This window comes from Anomaloglossus baeobatrachus, chromosome 4 (assembly GCF_048569485.1).
Source record: "Anomaloglossus baeobatrachus isolate aAnoBae1 chromosome 4, aAnoBae1.hap1, whole genome shotgun sequence".
In the NCBI taxonomy this organism is placed as follows: Eukaryota; Metazoa; Chordata; class Amphibia; order Anura; family Aromobatidae; genus Anomaloglossus; species Anomaloglossus baeobatrachus.
The window spans coordinates 657247944-657267735 of NC_134356.1; the positions used below are offsets into that span (position 1 = coordinate 657247944).

The following is a 19792-nucleotide window of genomic DNA, read 5'->3' on the forward strand; positions in this document are numbered from 1 at the left end:
CAGAATAGTGAGTGCAGCTCTGGAGTATAATACAGGAGGTAACTCAGGATCAGTAATGTATGTACATAGTGACTGCACCAGCAGAATAGTGAGTGCAGCTCTGGAGTATAATACAGGAGGTAACTCAGGATCTGTAATGTAGTGTAATGTATGTACACAGTGACTGCATCTGTTGATTAAAATGAACTGTGTTAGGGAGAAAACCCCTTTAAGTATTTGGACCAGAGATGCTTTAGTAAACAAATATTCACCTTCCAGTTCATCCTCCTCCTCCTCAAACTGTGGCTTCTGGGACTCTTCTATCCCATAGTAATCATCACCAAAACATTTCTGCCAAGAAAAAGGGTTCAAAGATGACTCAAGAGCAGCTACGTAGTGACAGCGGATCCCACAGCAACCCCAGCCTTTCCACCAAGCGTAGAAGCATGTTGGTGGCAAATCTAGATTGTAAGCTCCTTTGGTTTCAAGTCCTACATACACAGAGGCAGATACATAGGACAGAACTCACCTGCATAATCTCATCATGCTTTACTGGGTCAAAGTCGTCCATCAAGTCCTCCTCCGTCACTGCAAAATGCTGATCCGCAGACAGCTCCCGTAACCTCTGCAGCCGCCCCTGCAGCTCCTTACGCTTCAGATTCTTCAACTGTTTTAGTTCTTCTTGTATTTTCTCTTTTCCCTACAATTACAACGGAGCGTCATAACACTGCAGAAGAAAGCGCTACCTGTGCATAGTCATCTTAGCAGTTATATTCTTGTACATAGGGGGCAGTATTATAGTAGTTATATTCTTGTACATAGGGGGCAGTATTATAGTAGTTATATTCTTGTACATAGGGGCAGTATTATAGTAGTTCTATTCTTGTACATAGGGGGCAGTATTATAGTAGTTATATTCTTGTACATAGGGGGCAGTATTATAGCAGTTATATTCTTGTACATAGGGGCAGTATTATAGTAGTTATATTATACATAGGGAGCAGTATTATAGTAGTTATATTCTTGAACATAGGAGCAGTATTATAGTAGTTATATTCTTGTACATAGGGGGCAGTATTATAGTAGTTATATTCTTGTACATAGGGGGCAGTATTATAGTAATTGCATTGAATATAGCTGCTCCTTTCTGTTTGCCGGCGCTCACCTTCTTCTTCCTCTCCTTTATCTCCTCCCGTTTCCTCTTCCCTCCGATCGTCTTTCCTTCTCACTGACTGTGCGATAGTTCTGGGGAAACTCTTAATCTGAATACAGAATACATTAGCCGGTCAGTACATGACGAAACATGGATCAAACAATGTGATGGTGATTTCCATGTTCTGGACCTCGCTCCATGCGGAGGATTCACAGATCCCACAATTATGTCCCTGAACTCACCAGATCAGAGTCGGGTTCCTCATATCTGAAGTTGTATTTTCTCTCAAAATCTTCCTGTTTCTTTAAGAAAAGTTCACCCTCGTCCTCAGAGTCCGAGATGTGCAGCCCCTCGTCCAGTGCTGGGGGGCTGAAGGGAGAGATAAGAGCACGATGGAGCTATTATTAACATCACAGGCCAATATCTCTAATAATTACATTTCGAAATGACACGTCTCACCATTCCTTCTTCTCCTCCTCCTCCTCCTCATCTTCTTCCTCCTCCTCCTTCTCAGACTCTTCATCCTTGTATTCCTTGTTCAGTATATAATCTCTCAGGAACTTCTCCCCTTCGTCCAGAGTAGGATTACTCCAGTATTCCTTTAGATGATTCTATACAAAAAAAAACCCATCGGATCAGTGTCTATCCCCCTGCACTGCACTATGGGTAATGTAACATAGTAAATGTGCCAGCTGTCTCCAAATACAACCAAAGTCACAAGAGAAACCGTCCTACCTCCTACTACAACCATCTAGTCATTCCCCCGAACACTTAAAGGGGATCTGTCTACAAGTTTAAAGCGGACGCTTTTTCCTCTTATTTAATTCCCGCCGCTTTTCCGAGTTTTCCGGTTTTTGTTTTTTCAAAATCCGCCATATGGTTCCAGAGATATGGACATTTATATTTACTGAAGGGGCGTGGCTCAAAGGATAATTATGCGTGTCAGCCTAAAGAATGTTGTGGGCCACGCCCCTTTTGTACAGAGCATGAAAATGAAAACTAAATAAAAACGCCCATATCTCCGGAACTGTATGGCGGATTCTGGAAAATAAAATACCGGTACACTCAGGGGATTAACGGGAATAAAATCAGAGCAAAAACTGGCCACTTTTGAACTACTGACAGGTCCTCTTTAAATGATTGATAACAGATATCAATAGCTTAAAAAGTAAAGAAGGGAATTTTGTTTACTTACCGTAAATTCCTTTTCTTCTAGCTCTAATTGGGAGACCCAGACAATTGGGTGTATAGGCTATGCCTCCGGAGGCCGCACAAAGTACTACACTTAAAAGTGTTAGGCCCCTCCCCTTCTGCATATACACCCCCCGTGCTCCCACGGGCTGCTCAGTTTTGGTGCAAAAGCAAGAAAGAGGAAAAATAATTATAAACTGGTTTAAAGTAACTTCAATCCGAAGGAAACTCGGAGAACTGAAACCATTCAACATGAACAACATGTGTACACAAAAAAACAGGGGCGGGTGCTGGGTCTCCCAATTAGAGCTAGAAGAAAAGGAATTTACGGTAAGTAAACAAAATTCCCTTCTTCTTTTTCGCTCTATTGGGAGACCCAGACAATTGGGACGTCCAAAAGCAGTCCCTGGGTGGGTAAAATAATACCTCGTAAGAGAGCCGTAAAACGGCCCTTTCCTACAGGTGGGCAACCGCCGCCTGAAGGACTCGTCTACCTAGGCTGGCATCCGCCGCAGCATAGGTATGCACCTGATAGTGCTTCGTGAAAGTGTGCAGGCTCGACCAGGTAGCCGCCTGACACACCTGTTGAGCCGCAGCCTGGTGCCTCAAAGCCCAGGACGCTCCCACGGCTCTGGTAGAATGGGCCTTCAGCCCTGAGGGAACCGGAAGCCCAGCCGAACGGTAAGCTTCGATAATTGGCTCCTTGATCCACCGAGCCAGGGTTGATTTGGAAGCCTGTGACCCTTTACGCTGGCCACCGACAAGGACAAAGAGAGCATCCGAGCGGCGCAGGGGCGCCGTACGAGAAATGTAGAGTCTGAGTGCTCTCACCAGATCTAACAAGTGCAAATCCTTTTCACATTGGTGAACTGGATGAGGATAAAAAGAGGGTAAGGAAATATCCTGATTGAGATGAAAGGGGGATACCACCTTAGGGAGAAATTCCGGAACCGGACGTAGAACCACCTTGTCCTGGTGAAAAACCAGAAAAGGGGCTTTGCACGACAACGCTGCTAGCTCAGACACTCTCCGAAGAGAAGTGACTGCTGTGACTGCTACTAGAAAAACCACTTTCTGCGAAAGGCGTGAGAGGGAGATATCTCTCATTGGCTCGAATGGTGGTTTCTGAAGAACCATCAGCACCCTGTTCAGATCCCAGGGTTCTAACGGCCGCTTGTAAGGTGGAACGATGTGACAAACTCCCTGCAGGAACGTGCGTACCTGTGGAAGTCTAGCTAGGCGCTTCTGGAAAAACACAGAGAGCGCTGAAACTTGTCCCTTAAGGGAACCGAGCGACAAACCCTTTTCCAGTCCAGATTGAAGGAAGGACAGAAAAGTAGGTAATGCGAATGGCCAGGGAGAAAAACCCTGAGCAGAGCACCACGACAGGAAAATTTTCCACGTCCTGTGATAAATCTTGGCGGACGTTGGTTTCCTAGCCTGTCTCATAGTGGCAATGACCTCTTGAGATAATCCTGAAGACGCTAGGATCCAGGACTCAATGGCCACACAGTCAGGTTGAGGGCCGCAGAATTCAGATGGAAAAACGGCCCTTGAGACAGCAAGTCTGGTCGGTCTGGTAGTGCCCACGGTTGGCCGACCGTGAGATGCCACAGATCCGGGTACCACGACCTCCTCGGCCAGTCTGGAGCGACGAGGATGGCGCGGCGGCAGTCGGCCCTGATCTTGCGTAACACTCTGGGCAACAGTGCCAGCGGAGGAAACACATAAGGGAGCTGAAACTGCGACCAATCCTGAACTAAGGCGTCTGCCGCCAGAGCTCTGGGATCTTGAGACCGTGCCATGAACGTTGGTACCTTGTAGTTGTGCCGGGACGCCATGAGGTCGACGTCCGGCACCCCCCAGCGGCAACAGATCTCCTGAAACACGTCCGGGTGAAGGGACCATTCCCCTGCGTCCATGCCCTGGCGACTGAGATAATCTGCTTCCCAGTTTTCCACGCCTGGGATGTGAACTGCGGATATGGTGGAGGCCGTGGCTTCCACCCACATCAAAATCCGCCGGACTTCCTGGAAGGCTTGTCGACTGCGTGTGCCGCCTTGGTGGTTGATGTATGCCACCGCTGTGGAATTGTCCGACTGAATTCGGATCTGCTTGCCTTCCAGCCACTGCTGGAACGCTTTCAGGGCAAGATACACTGCCCGAATTTCCAGAACATTGATCTGAAGCGAGGACTCTTGCCGGGACCACGTACCCTGAGTCCTGTGGTGGAGAAAAACCGCTCCCCACCCTGACAGACTTGCGTCCGTCGTGACTACTTCCCAGGATGGGGGTAGGAAGGATTTCCCCTTCGATAATGAAGTGGGAAGAAGCCACCACCGAAGGGAAGCTTTGGTCGCCTGAGAGAGGGAGACGGTCCTGTCGAGGGACGTCGGCTTCCTGTCCCATTTGCGTAGGATGTCCCATTGAAGAGGACGCAGGTGAAACTGCGCGAAAGGGACTGCCTCCATTGCTGCCACCATCTTCCCCAGGAAGTGCATGAGGCGCCTCAAGGGGTGTGACTGGCCTTGAAGGAGAGATTGTACCCCTGTCTGTAGTGACCGCTGCTTGATCAGCGGAAGCTTCACTATCGCTGAGAGGGTATGAAACTCCATGCCAAGGTATGTGAGCGATTGGGCCGGTGTCAGATTTGACTTTGGAAAATTGATGATCCACCCGAAACTCTGGAGAGTCTCCAGGGTAGCGTCGAGGCTGTGTTGGCATGCCTCTTGAGAGGGTGCCTTGATCAACAGATCGTCCAAGTACGGGATCACCGAGTGACTCTGAGAATGGAGGACCGCTACTACAGTAGCCATAACCTTGGTGAAAACCCGTGGGGCTGTTGCCAGGCCGAATGGCAGTGCCACGAACTGCAGGTGTTCGTTTCCTATGGCGAAGCGCAAGAAGCGCTGGTGCTCTGGGGCAATCGGAACGTGGAGATAAGCATCTTTGATATCGATCGATGCAAGGAAATCTCCTTGGGACATTGAGGCGATGACGGAGCGAAGGGATTCCATCCGGAACCGTCTGGTCTTTACGTGTTTGTTGAGAAGTTTCAGGTCTAGGACAGGACGGAAAGACCCGTCCTTCTTTGGGACCACAAACAAGTTGGAGTAAAAACCGTGGCCCTGTTGATGAAGAGGAACAGGGACCACCACTCCTTCTGCCTTCAGAGTGCCCAGCGCCTGCAGAAGAGCCTCGGCTCTCTCGGGAGGCGGAGAAGACCTGAAGAATCGAGTCGGGGGACGAGAGATGAACTCTATCTTGTAACCGTGAGACAGAATGTCTCTCACCCAGCGGTCTTTTATTTGTGGCAGCCAGGCGTCGCAAAAGCGGGAGAGCCTGCCACCGACCGAGGATGCTACTAGAGGAGGTCGAAAGTCATGAGGAAGCCGCTTTGTTAGCGGCGCCTCCGGTGGCCTTTTAAGGACGTGACTTAGACCGCCATGCATCAGAGTTCCTTTGTTCTTTCTGAGACCTTTTGGACGAGGAGAATTGGGACCTGCCCGCGCCCCGAAAGGACCGAAACCTCGCCTGCCCTCTCCTCTGTTGGGGAATGTTCTGTTTGGGCTGGGGTAAGGATGTATCCTTTCCCTTGGATTGTTTGATGATTTCATCCAGACGCTCGCCAAACAGCCTGTCGCCAGAAATTGGCAAACTGGTAAAGCGCTTTTTGGAAGCAGAATCTGCCTTCCATTCCCGTAGCCACAAGGCCCTGCGGAGTACCACCGAATTGGCGGTCGCCACCGCCGTACGGCTCGCAGAGTCCAGGACAGCATTAATAGCGTAAGACGCAATTGCCGAGGTCTGGGTGGTAATGGATGCCACTTGTGGCGCGGCCGTGCAAGTGGCTACTTCAATTTGCGCTTGACCTGCTGAGATAGCTTGCAGCGCCCATACGGCTGCGAATGCTGGGGCAAAAGAAGCTCCGATAGCTTCATAGATGGATTTCCACCAGAGCTCCATCTGCCTGTCAGTGGCATCTTTGAGCGAGGCCCCATCTTCCACTGCAAGTATGGATCTAGCCGCCAGTCTGGAGATTGGAGGATCCACTTTGGGACATTGAGTCCAACCTTCAACCACTTCCGGGGGAAAAGGATAACGTGTATCCTTAAGGCGCTTAGAGAAACGCTTATCCGGACAAGCATGGTGATTCTGGATTGCCTCTCTGAAATCAGAGTGGTCTAGAAACATACTCTGTGTCCGCTTGGGAAACCTGAAACTAAATTTCTCCTGCTGAGAAGCTGACTCCTCCGCCGGAGGGGCTGAGGGAGAAATATCCAGCAACTGATGGATGGACGCAATAAGATCGTTTACTATGGCGTCCCCGTCTGGAGTATTAAGATTGAGAGCGCCCTCAGGATCAGAATCCTGATCAGCTGTCTCCGCATCATCAACCAAAGATTCCCCCCGCTGAGACCCTAAACAATATGATGTCGAGGGAAATTCTAAGCGAGCCCGCGTAGTCAATCTGGGGCTGGGGTCTAAGTCAGAACCCTCAGACTGGGATGTAGGAGATACCCCGGGAGGACATTGTTGGTCCAGCTGAGGTGGGCCCGGGAACAACGATTCAACAGAGTCCCTTTGCTGAGATACCGGCCTGGACTGCAAGGCTTCTAGTATCTTAGCCATAGTCTCAGAGAGTTTAGCAAACTCAGTCCCCGTCACCTGGACAGTGTCAACAGGTGTCTCCCCCTGGGCCCCTCTTAGCATAGGCTCCGGCTGAAGAAGTGGCACAGGGGTCGAACACTGCACACAATGAGGGTCAGTGGAACCTGCCGGTAGTGGGGTCTTACAAGCGGCGCAGGCAGCATAATAAGCCTGTGTTTTGGCACCCCTGCCTTTTGTGGGCGCCATGCTATAGTTTTCCTTGAGTTACACAAAAGGGTATATAGCCAGAATGCACTGTGCTCATACAGTGTAAAGTATATATGATACACAAATAATGTACCAATACACTACAGCACCATGGGGCTAGCACCAACAGGTGCTGCTTACCAGCCGCCTAAAGCGGTTGTGAGGCCACCAGAGACCGTGTCTGGGTCTCCCAGGACTTGTCCCTCTTCTGCAGCGTCGGTGGAGCTGACAGGAATGGCTGCGGCGTCCTGACGAGATGAGGGAGCTGTGGGCGTGGCCGAGAAAGAGCGCGAACTGGTGCTCACACCGTGCACAGTGAGGGGGGTGGAGTATGTAAATCATACTCCAGCCCTCAGAGCTGCTCGCTCCGTGCAGCGTCCCGCCCTTCCCCTGCCTGTCAGGGCTGAGGGCGGGAGAAAAGTAAACTAGGCCGCAAGGAAGCCGGGGACTCTAGTAATAAACGCGGCCGCCGTAAAAGCGCGGCCGGCGTGAAAGTCCCCGGCGAACTACAAGTCCCAGCCGCGCCGCAGTGTGCGGTAGCCCTTACATATAAACACACTCAGCGACGCTGAGTGTGTAATGGCACATATAGACCCGGTCAGCGCCGCGGTCCCCGGTGCACTAGCACACCCAGCAAAGCTGAGGTGATGCCGTGCGCGGTCCCCACAGGGATACAGAGTACCTTTAAGATGCAGGGCCATGTCCCTGAACGATACTCGGCTCCTATCCATCAGGCTCCACAGGAGTTGTGGATGAAGCGCGGTCTCAGTGCCTGGAGACCGGTAAGATCCCACTTCACCCAGAGCCCAGAGGGGGATGGGGAAGGAAAACAGCATGTGGGCTCCAGCCGCCGTACCCGCAATGGATACCTCAACCTTAACAAACACCGCCGACAAGAGTGGGGTGAGAAGGGAGCATGCTGGGGGCCCTATATGGGCCCACTTTTCTTCCATCCGACATAGTCAGCAGCTGCTGCTGACCAATCTGTGGAGCTGTGCTGTGCGTGTCTGACCTCCTTCGCACAAAGCAAAAAACTGAGCAGCCCGTGGGAGCACGGGGGGTGTATAGGCAGAAGGGGAGGGGCCTAACACTTTTAAGTGTAGTACTTTGTGCGGCCTCCGGAGGCATAGCTATACACCCAATTGTCTGGGTCTCCCAATAGAGCGAAAAAGAAAATCTGATTCTATAACTTACAGGAGGGATACAATTACCAATGTAATACCAGGTAAACTAATCCATTACTCTCGTGGTTTTATGTGCGGCCCAGGCAGATTTGTTACTCACCATTTCCTTCACATCATCTAAATTTTCTATGTTCTTTTGTCCTCGGAGCCAAGCAATGTATTCTTCATCCTCCTGGTCCTGTGAAGCGATCAGAAAAACTGTTATGTGAATAACTACCTCCAGAAATACTGCAGAACTACAATTCCCAGCATGCCTTAGGCCTGGGCAGTGCCACAGGTAGGAGAAAACGGATTTAAACAGACAGCAACATTAATACATCATTCTACTGCTCTCTAGTGGATAAAAAGAAAATTGCAGGCGCTCGAGCTCCATAGTCCAGTTCTTTGTAATGTGACCTCCTGCGCCCTCATACAGCCTGAGCTGTGGGTCACGCTCATACAGCCCCGCCCCCCGCCCCAGCTCATTATACAGCCCCGCCCCAGCTCATTATACAGCACCGCCCCCCGCCCCAGCTCATTATACAGCCCCGCCCCAGCTCATTATACAGCACCGCCCCCCGCCCCAGCTCATTATACAGCACCGCCCCAGCTCCTTATACAGCACCGCCCACCGCCCCAGCTCCTTATACAGCACCGCCCCCCCGCCCCAGCTCATTATACAGCACCGCCCCCCCGCCCCAGCTCATTATACAGCACCGCCCCCCCGCCCCAGCTCATTATACAGCACCGCCCCCCCGCCACAGCTCAATATACAGCACCGCCCCCCCCGCCACAGCTCAATATACAGCACCGCCCCCCCCGCCACAGCTCAATATACAGCACCGCCCCCCCGCCACAGCTCAATATACAGCACCGCCCCCCCCGCCACAGCTCAATATACAGCACCGCCCCCCCGCCACAGCTCAATATACAGCACCGCCCCCCGCCACAGCTCAATATACAGCACCGCCCCCCGCCACAGCTCAATATACAGCACCCCCCTCCCCCCCCCCGCCACAGCTCATTATACAGCACCGCCCCCCCCCCGCCACAGCTCAATATACAGCACCCTCCCTCCCCCCCCCCGCCACAGCTCATTATACAGCACCGCCCCCCCCCGCCACAGCTCAATATACAGCACCGCCCCCCCGCCACAGCTCAATATACAGCACCGCCCCCCCCGCCACAGCTCAATATACAGCACCGCCCCCCCCGCCACAGCTCAATATACAGCACCGCCCCCCCGCCACAGCTCAATATACAGCACCGCCCCCCCCCGCCACAGCTCAATATACAGCACCGCCCCCCCGCCACAGCTCAATATACAGCACCGCCCCCCCCCGCCACAGCTCAATATACAGCACCGCCCCCCCCGCCACAGCTCAATATACAGCACCGCCCCCCCGCCACAGCTCAATATACAGCACCGCCCCCCGCCACAGCTCAATATACAGCACCGCCCCCCGCCACAGCTCAATATACAGCACCCCCCTCCCCCCCCCGCCACAGCTCATTATACAGCACCGCCCCCCCCCGCCACAGCTCAATATACAGCACCCCCCTCCCCCCCCCCGCCACAGCTCATTATACAGCACCGCCCCCCCCGCCACAGCTCAATATACAGCACCGCCCCCCCGCCACAGCTCAATATACAGCACCGCCCCCCCCGCCACAGCTCAATATACAGCACCGCCCCCCCGCCACAGCTCAATATACAGCACCGCCCCCCCGCCACAGCTCAATATACAGCACCGCCCCCCCGCCACAGCTCAATATACAGCACCGCCCCCCCCGCCACAGCTCAATATACAGCACCGCCCCCCCGCCACAGCTCAATATACAGCACCGCCCCCCCCGCCACAGCTCAATATACAGCACCGCCCCCCGCCACAGCTCAATATACAGCACCGCCCCCCCGCCACAGCTCAATATACAGCACCGCCCCCGCCACAGCTCAATATACAGCACCGCCACCCCGCCACAGCTCAATATACAGCACCCCCTCCCCCCCCGCCACAGCTCATTATACAGCACCGCCCCCCCCCGCCACAGCTCAATATACAGCACCCCCTCCCCCCCCCGCCACAGCTCATATACAGCACCGCCCCCCCCCGCCACAGCTCAATATACAGCACCGCCCCCCCGCCACAGCTCAATATACAGCACCGCCCCCCCCGCCACAGCTCAATATACAGCACCGCCCCCCCCGCCACAGCTCAATATACAGCACCGCCCCCCCCGCCACAGCTCAATATACAGCACCGCCCCCCGCCACAGCTCAATATACAGCACCGCCCCCCCCCGCCACAGCTCAATATACAGCACCGCCCCCCCGCCACAGCTCAATATACAGCACCGCCCCCCCGCCACAGCTCAATATACAGCACCGCCCCCCCGCCACAGCTCAATATACAGCACCGCCCCCCCGCCACAGCTCAATATACAGCACCGCCCCCCCGCCACAGCTCAATATACAGCACCGCCCCCCCGCCACAGCTCAATATACAGCACCGCCCCCCCGCCACAGCTCAATATACAGCACCGCCCCCCCGCCACAGCTCAATATACAGCACCGCCCCCCCGCCACAGCTCAATATACAGCACCGCCCCCCCGCCACAGCTTATTATACAGCACCACCCCCCCGCCACAGCTCATTATACAGCACCACCCCCGTCACAGATTATACAGCACCGCCCCCGCCCCAGCTCATTATACAGCACCGCCCCCCGCCACAGCTTATCATACAGCACAGCCCCCGCAACAGCTCATCATACAGCACCGCCCCCGCAACAGCTCATTATACAGCACCGCCCCCGCAACAGCTCATTATACAGCACCGCCCCCGCAACAGCTCATCATACAGCACCATCCCCGCCACAGCTCATCATACAGCACCACCACAGCTCATTATACTGAACCGCCCCCCCGCCACAGTTTATTATACAACACTGGCCCCCCACAGGTTATCATACAGCACCGCCCCCGCCATACACACCCACCTGTTCTCTCTTGGTTTTGGTGCGTTTGGTCAGCAGATTTGCGGCAGTCTCATCCTCTTCATCGTTCTCACTGTCCTCAACAAACTGACGGAAACTAAAGAACCAGAAAATAAACAGTTATGTGGTCACCCTGTAGTGGGAGGGGCTAAACTGTCACATAGCTCCTCCCTCCAATGTCACCGTGTGGTGGGAGGGGCCGACTCCATATTACATAGAACCTCCCTCTGGTCACCCTGTGGTGGGAGGGGCAGACTCCATGTTGCATAGCTCCACCCTCATGTCACCCTGTGTTGGGTGGAGCTGACTTCACGTCCCCAAGCTCCTCCTTCCTATCACCCTGTGGTGGGAGGGGCAGACTCCATATCACACGGCTCCGCCGCCTGTCACCCTATGGTGGGAGGGGCATCCTCCATGTCACATCTCCTCCCACGTCCGCCATACACCGCTCACCTCTCCCGGATCTGTCTCTGTTCCTCCATGTACGTTGGGGATCGCGCTCTCTAGAAAGTAAAATATTACATTAGACCCAAAGTAAATTACAATTGTTCTTCATTTATAGGATGTCCAGAGTGAGGTAACACGGCTGCTTTCTTCTAAAGCTCAGCGCCCCCTTCCCACAGACTACAGCGAGTGTGGCTGAGCTGCAGTACCACACACGGCCTGAGGACAGCGGTGGCGCAGTCTGTGTTCAGCAGCTGTGTGCTGTAACTCTGCGCTGTCCCCGGCGCCCCCTGTACTGCGCGGCCCAGCACTTGTGTCTCCGGTGAGAGGGAAGCTGAGGACATGGCAACTCTTTACCTGATCCTGTAAGAACTGGTCGTCTTCATCTGAGCTCTCATCATCCTCGTATTTACTGCAAGAAAAGAAGATGATGAGAAACTGATCAACGAGCTGCAGCCTGGAGTCAGCAGAGCCCACCCCGCCTCACCCCGCCTCACCCAGCCTCACCCAGCCTCACCCAGCCTCACCCCGCCTCACCCAGCCTCACCCAGCCTCACCCAGCCTCACCCAGCCTTCTCCAGGATGACCTTCCTTTCATAGTCCTTCAGGAACATGGGCTTTTCCTTGGAAGATTTACTCTGGTTAGAAGCAGATGGATCTGAAAAGCAGAAAATCACCCACAGATCACAGAAAGAAAGGAAGCTGCAATATCTACAGCGCCAGCACAACCTGTATTATACTCCAGAGCTGCACTCACTATTCTGCTGGTGCAGTCACTGTGTACATACATTACTGATCCTGAGTTACCCCCTGTATTATACTCCAGAGCTGCACTCACTATTCTGCTGGTGCAGTCACTGTGTACATACATTACTGATCCTGAATTACCTCCTGTATTATACTCCAGAGCAGCACACACTATTCTGCTGGTGCAGTCACTGTGTACATACATTACATTACTGATCCTGAGTTACCTCCTGTATTATACTCCAGAGCTGCACTCACTATTCTGCTGGTGCAGTCACTGTGTACATACATTACATTACTGATCCTGAGTTACCTCCTGTATTATACTCCAGAGCTGCACTCACTATTTTGCTGGTGCAGTCACTGTGTACATACATTACGTATCCTGTACTGATCCTGAGTTACATCCTGTATTATACTCCAGAGCTGCACTCACTATTCTGCTGGTGCAGTCATACATTGCTTATATACAGCCATTTCTCACCGTTCTTACCAGCTTCTTTGTAGAAGGTAACGTCCTCCTTGTAAATGATGGGATCTTTCTTCTTGAGGAGGGACAGGGTGCGATAAAAGTCTTTGTCCAGTTGGGGGTCGATCTCCTACAGGACAGAGGAGACACGATTACAGCCCCCTGTAGATAATGTGACCCCGGGTGTCGGGGAGTTCACATGTAAATGGAGCTCAGCTTGATGGAGGGAAGCACAGCCCTGACTCCTGTAGGAAATGTCTAGGAGTCCAGGAGGCGGGGCTTGTCTCTAATTGACCCCTGGCCATCAGTTAAAGGGTCCATTTGTTTGTCCATGATTGATCAGACCGTGCACATAATATAAAAGGATTAAAAAAAAAAAAGCAGGAGAGAATTAACCCTACAGTTACCATCATTAAAATAGCAAAGGAAACCATCAGCAAGTTGTTACTGATGGATCTAATAACTAACAAAAAAAAACCACAACAGCAGCTCACCTGCTTACTGATTGTTTCCATTCTAAAACTAGCAAACTAAGCTGGACATAGCCGTCCCCGCACTCACCAGGTCGTCCTCACTGTCCGAGTCGGAGGAGCCGCTGCCGTCTGCTCGTGTGTCTCCATACCGGTCCTTCACTGCACGAGGAGACAGAAAATAATCCGGTGACCTCTCTCTACATGGAAATCTTCATTTTCCGCTGAGGCTGAACCCTACGGAGTCGTCCCTCCAGAGCAGGCGATCTCCGGAGGGTGCATTATACCTTCACTGACACATTGTAACAAAATATCAGCTGTGTGCTGCCCCAGATGTGTTTACTCTGCAGCTCTGAATGATCAGGCTCAGTGCGGGGGGGATCTGCAAGAGGTGCAGGGGCTGGAGACCAAGAGGACCCTCCGGCCCATATGAAAAGACCATGACTTGTAGACTCCCAATAGTGGGGGCCCTGATGGAGACTTTACTGGGGGGCCCACAAACTTCAGGGGAAATGGGCAGCTTCTACTGTTGTGGGGCAAAACCTGGGAGGAGTAAGCATGAAAGGGGGGAGATGTCGCAGGAGAACAGCATGTGCTGTACTGTGGGGAAAGGGGGGACATAGGGGGTCTAAAGAATGTTTTCGTGCCCTGGAACGGCTCACGCTCCTCTGTTGGGGGGGGGGGGGGGGGGGGGAGAGTCTTCTACCAGCTTATGGTGTTGTATGGTGGGACAATTGGGAGCAACACACACTGTTGTGAGGGGGGCTCCTGGGTATCATACACGCTGTTGTGAGAGGGGGGGGGGCTCCCGGGTATGATACACGCTGTTGTGAGGGGGGCACCCGGGTATAATACACGCTGTTGTGAGGGGGGGGGGCTCCTGGGTATAATACACGCTGTAGTGAGGGGGGCTCCTGGGTATAATGCACGCTGTTGTGAGGGGGGCTCCTGGGTATGATACACGCTGTAGTGAGGGGGGCTCCTGGGTATAATGCACGCTGTTGTGAGAGGGGGGGGCTCCTGGGTATAATACACGCTGTAGTGAGGGGGGCACCTGGGTATAATACCCAGGAGCCCCCCCTCATAACAGCGTGTATTATACCCAGGTGCCCCCCTCACTACAGCGTGTATTATACCCAGGAGCCCCCCCCTCTCACAACAGCGTGTATCATACCCAGGAGCCCCCCCTCATAACAGCGTGTATGATACACGCTGTTATGAGGGGGCTCCTGGGTATGATACACGCTGTAGTGAGGGGGGCTTCTGGGTATAATACACGCTGTAGTGAGGGGGGCTCCTGGGTATAATACACGCTGTAGTGAGGGGGGCTCCTGGGTATGATACACGCTGTAGTGAGGGGGGCTCCTGGGTATGATACACGCTGGTGCGAGGGGGGCTCCTGGGTACAATACACGCTGTTATGAGGGGGGCTCCTGGGTACAATACACGCTGTAGTGAGGGGGGCTCCCGGGTATAATACACGCTGTAGTGAGGGGGGCTCCTGGGTATAATACACGCTGTTATGAGGGGGGCTCCTGGGTATGATACACGCTGTAGTGAGGGGGGCTCCTGGGTATGATACACGCTGTAGTTAGGGGGGCTCCTGGGTATGATACACGCTGTAGTGAGGGGGGCTCCTGGGTATAATACACGCTGTTATGAGGGGGGCTCTTGGGTATAATACGCGCTGTAGTGAGGGGGGCTCCTGGGTATAATACACGCTGTAGAGAGGGGGGCTCCTGGGTATGATACACGCTGGTGCGAGGGGGGGCTCCTGGGTATAATACACGCTGTTATGAGGGGGGCTCCTGGGTATAATACACGCTGTTATGAGGGGGGCTCCTGGGTATGATACACGCTGTAGTGAGGGGGGCTCCTGGGTATGATACACGCTGTAGTGAGGGGGGCTCCTGGGTATAATACACGCTGTAGTGAGGGGGGGGCTCCTGGGTATGATACACGCTGTAGTGAGGGGGGCTCCTGGGTATAATACACGCTGTAGTGAGGGGGGGGGCTCCTGGGTATGATACACGCTGTAGTGAGGGGGGCTCCTGGGTATGATACACGCTGTAGTGAGGGGGGCTCCTGGGTATGATACACGCTGTAGTGAGGGGGGCTCCTGGGTATGATACACGCTGTTGTGAGGGGGGCTCCTGGGTATAATACACGCTGTTGTGAGGGGGGCTCCTGGGTATGATACACGCTGTAGTGAGGGGGGCTCCTGGGTATGATACACGCTGTTATGAGGGGGGCTCCTGGGTATGATACACGCTGTTATGAGGGGGGCTCCTGGGTATGATACACGCTGTAGTGAGGGGGGCTCCTGGGTATAATACACGCTGTTATGAGGGGGGCTTCTGGGTATAATACACGCTGTAGTGAGGGGGGCTCCTGGGTATAATACACGCTGTAGTGAGGGGGGCTCCTGGGTATCATACACGCTGTTATGAGGGGGGCTCCTGGGTATAATACACGCTGTAGTGAGGGGGGCTCCTGGGTATAATACACGCTGTAGTGAGGGGGGCTCCTGGGTATAATACACGCTGTAGTGAGGGGGGCTCCAGGGTATAATACACGCTGTAGTGAGGGGGGCTCCTGGGTATCATACACGCTGTAGTGAGGGGGGCTCCTGGGTATCATACACGCTGTAGTGAGGGGGGCTCCTGGGTATGATACACGCTGTTATGAGGGGGGCTCCTGGGTATGATACACGCTGTAGTGAGGGGGGCTCCAGGGTATGATACACGCTGTAGTGAGGGGGGCTCCAGGGTATGATACACGCTGTAGTGAGGGGGGCTCCTGGGTATAATACACGCTGTAGTGAGGGGGGCTCCTGGGTATGATACACGCTGTAGTGAGGGGGGCTCCTGGGTATAATACACGCTGTAGTGAGGGGGGCTCCAGGGTATGATACACGCTGTAGTGAGGGGGGCTCCTGGGTATAATACACGCTGTAGTGAGGGGGGCTCCTGGGTATAATACACGCTGTAGTGAGGGGGGCTCCTGGGTATCATACACGCTGTAGTGAGGGGGGCTCCTGGGTATCATACACGCTGTAGTGAGGGGGGCTCCTGGGTATCATACACGCTGTAGTGAGGGGGGCTCCTGGGTATGATACACGCTGTAGTGAGGGGGGCTCCAGGGTATGATACACGCTGTAGTGAGGGGGGCTCCTGGGTATAATACACGCTGTAGTGAGGGGGGCTCCTGGGTATAATACACGCTGTAGTGAGGGGGGCTCCAGGGTATAATACACGCTGTAGTGAGGGGGGCTCCTGGGTATCATACACGCTGTAGTGAGGGGGGCTCCTGGGTATAATACACGCTGTAGTGAGGGGGGCTCCTGGGTATCATACACGCTGTAGTGAGGGGGGCTCCTGGGTATAATACACGCTGTAGTGAGGGGGGCTCCTGGGTATGATACACGCTGTAGTGAGGGGGGCTCCTGGGTATGATACACGCTGTAGTGAGGGGGGCTCCTGGGTATGATACACGCTGTAGTGAGGGGGGCTCCTGGGTATGATACACGCTGTAGTGAGGGGGGCTCCTGGGTATGATACACGCTGTAGTGAGGGGGGCTCCTGGGTATGATACACGCTGTAGTGAGGGGGGCTCCTGGGTATAATACACGCTGTAGTGAGGGGGGCTCCTGGGTATCATACACGCTGTAGTGAGGGGGGCTCCTGGGTATGATACACGCTGTAGTGAGGGGGGCTCCAGGGTATGATACACGCTGTAGTGAGGGGGGCTCCTGGGTATAATACACGCTGTAGTGAGGGGGGCTCCTGGGTATAATACACGCTGTAGTGAGGGGGGCTCCAGGGTATAATACACGCTGTAGTGAGGGGGGCTCCTGGGTATCATACACGCTGTAGTGAGGGGGGCTCCTGGGTATAATACACGCTGTAGTGAGGGGGGCTCCTGGGTATCATACACGCTGTAGTGAGGGGGGCTCCTGGGTATAATACACGCTGTAGTGAGGGGGGCTCCTGGGTATGATACACGCTGTAGTGAGGGGGGCTCCTGGGTATGATACACGCTGTAGTGAGGGGGGCTCCTGGGTATGATACACGCTGTAGTGAGGGGGGCTCCTGGGTATGATACACGCTGTTATGAGGGGGGCTCCTGGGTATGATACACGCTGTAGTGAGGGGGGCTCCTGGGTATGATACACGCTGTAGTGAGGGGGGCTCCTGGGTATAATACACGCTGTAGTGAGGGGGGCTCCTGGGTATAATACACGCTGTAGTGAGGGGGGCTCCTGGGTATCATACACGCTGTAGTGAGGGGGGCTCCTGGGTATGATACACGCTGTAGTGAGGGGGGCTCCTGGGTATAATACACGCTGTAGTGAGGGGGGCTCCTGGGTATAATACACGCTGTAGTGAGGGGGGCTCCTGGGTATCATACACGCTGTAGTGAGGGGGGCTCCTGGGTATGATACACGCTGTAGTGAGGGGGGCTCATGGGTATGATACACGCTGTTATGAGGGGGGCTCCTGGGTATGATACACGCTGTAGTGAGGGGGGCTCCTGGGTATAATACACGCTGTAGTGAGGGGGGCTCCTGGGTATGATACACGCTGTAGTGAGGGGGGCTCCTGGGTATGATACACGCTGTAGTGAGGGGGGCGTATACAGGTCCCTGCGTATCCCTGAGAGATATATACTACTTTATACTGGAATGTGAAGACTACAGGCCCCAGTCTCTATTACATGCAGGGGCTGTAGTAGCCCTTTAAGGGACAGGAGACGCACTTCCGGTGAGGCTCAGGGCACGGCGCCCGGGATCGGTGCACTTACGCCGCTGCAGCTCCTCTTTCTCCCGGTACCGATCGTAGCGCTCTGCGAACTTGCGATTAATCTTCAGTTCGGCCATGCTGCCCCCGACTCCAGGAACCACGTTACCTCACAGGACACGCCCACTTCTTTACGTCATGCGTTTCATCAGCGACAATAGCAAATCGGGAATCTGCTTCTTGCGTTCCAAATTGTATCAACCAACAATCTTCCAGGAGGGCGTGCCTCTATTTTAAAGGGCCAGTACTCTGTTAATAGTAATTTGTTCTGTAAGAGATATTTGGAGGCTGCTGCTGATTCCTTCTTCCATGAGCCATATACGCTGTAGCCATAAGAGGACTTGTGTTTTTTGCGGGACGAGTTGCACTTTTGAGTGACACCATTAATTCTGCCCCATATTGTACTGGAAAATGGGAAAAACATTCCAAGTGTAGTGAAATTGCAAACAAATCCCTTTTGGGCAGATTTGTTTTTTTCATTACACCCTTTACCGATCAGATTCATTAATTTTATATTTTAATAGGCATTTCTGAATGTGGTGATACCAATTATGTGATTTTTTTTTTAATTTTTTTTGTTTTATTTTCAATGGGGCGGGCAAAAGGGGGGGTGATTTGAACTTTTGTGGGTTTTTTATTTTGTTTTTTTTTCAGATATTTAAAAGGTTTTATTTATTTATTTTAGTAGTCTCTTGAAGCTGCAATCTTCCAATCGCCAGTGATCACCAGTGACATCATACAAAAGAGCTCTGTATATAGTATATAGTGTAACTGTACAGGAATACAGTGATCACCGGTGGCATCATACAAAGGAGCTCTGTATATAGTGTACATGTAATAAAGTGATCACCGGTGACCATAGACAAGAGCTCTGTATATATTACACAGTGTAAATGTACAGGAATATAGTGATCACAGGTGACATCATACACAGGAGCTCTGTATATATTATGTAGTGTAAATGTACAGGAATACAGTGATCACAGGTGACATCATACACAGGAGCTCTGTATATAATGTGCAGGTAATACAATGATCACCCGTGACAGCATACCCAGAAGCAATGTATATAATGTATAGTGTGTACATGTAATACAGTGATCACCGGTGACATACCGAGGAGCTCTGTATGTAGTATAAGGGTATGTGCGCACGTTGCTTTTTACCTGCTTTTTACCTGCTTTTTACCTGCTTTTTTGCTGCTTTTTCTTCTGCGCTGTTTAATGCCAAAATGGATGTGTTCTTCTATTCAAGCAAAGTCTATGGGAATTTGGGTTTCTTGTTCACACTATGTTGTTCAAAATGCTGCCTTTTTGAGGCAGAACTTTGGTCAAAAACTCAGCGTTTCAAAGAAGCAACATGTCAATTGTTTTTGCCATTTGGGTTTTGCACTGCAAAGCTGAGTTTTTGACCAAAGTTCTGCCACAAAAAGGCAGCATTTTGAACAACATAGTGTGAACAAGAAACCCAAATTCCCATAGACTTTGCTTGAATAGAAGAACACATCCATTTTGGCATTAAAC

At 52.9% G+C, this 19792-nt stretch overlaps 1 protein-coding gene across 1 annotated transcript in view; it reads right to left on the reverse strand.

The window, feature by feature from the left end:
* The window catches only part of KRI1 (KRI1 homolog), a 31882-nt gene extending 13497 nt beyond the window's left edge, over positions 1 to 18385 (reverse strand). The window contains 14 exon segments of the mRNA XM_075346512.1: positions 252 to 330; positions 509 to 679; positions 1145 to 1183; positions 1185 to 1241; positions 1375 to 1501; positions 1592 to 1743; positions 8465 to 8542; positions 11344 to 11437; positions 11794 to 11843; positions 12142 to 12196; positions 12352 to 12442; positions 13025 to 13130; positions 13562 to 13632; positions 18274 to 18385. Of these exon segments, the coding sequence (XP_075202627.1) occupies positions 252 to 330; positions 509 to 679; positions 1145 to 1183; positions 1185 to 1241; positions 1375 to 1501; positions 1592 to 1743; positions 8465 to 8542; positions 11344 to 11437; positions 11794 to 11843; positions 12142 to 12196; positions 12352 to 12442; positions 13025 to 13130; positions 13562 to 13632; positions 18274 to 18349 (1246 nt within the window). The 5' untranslated portion in view covers positions 18350 to 18385.
* Between the last annotated feature and the right edge of the window lie 1407 nt (positions 18386 to 19792).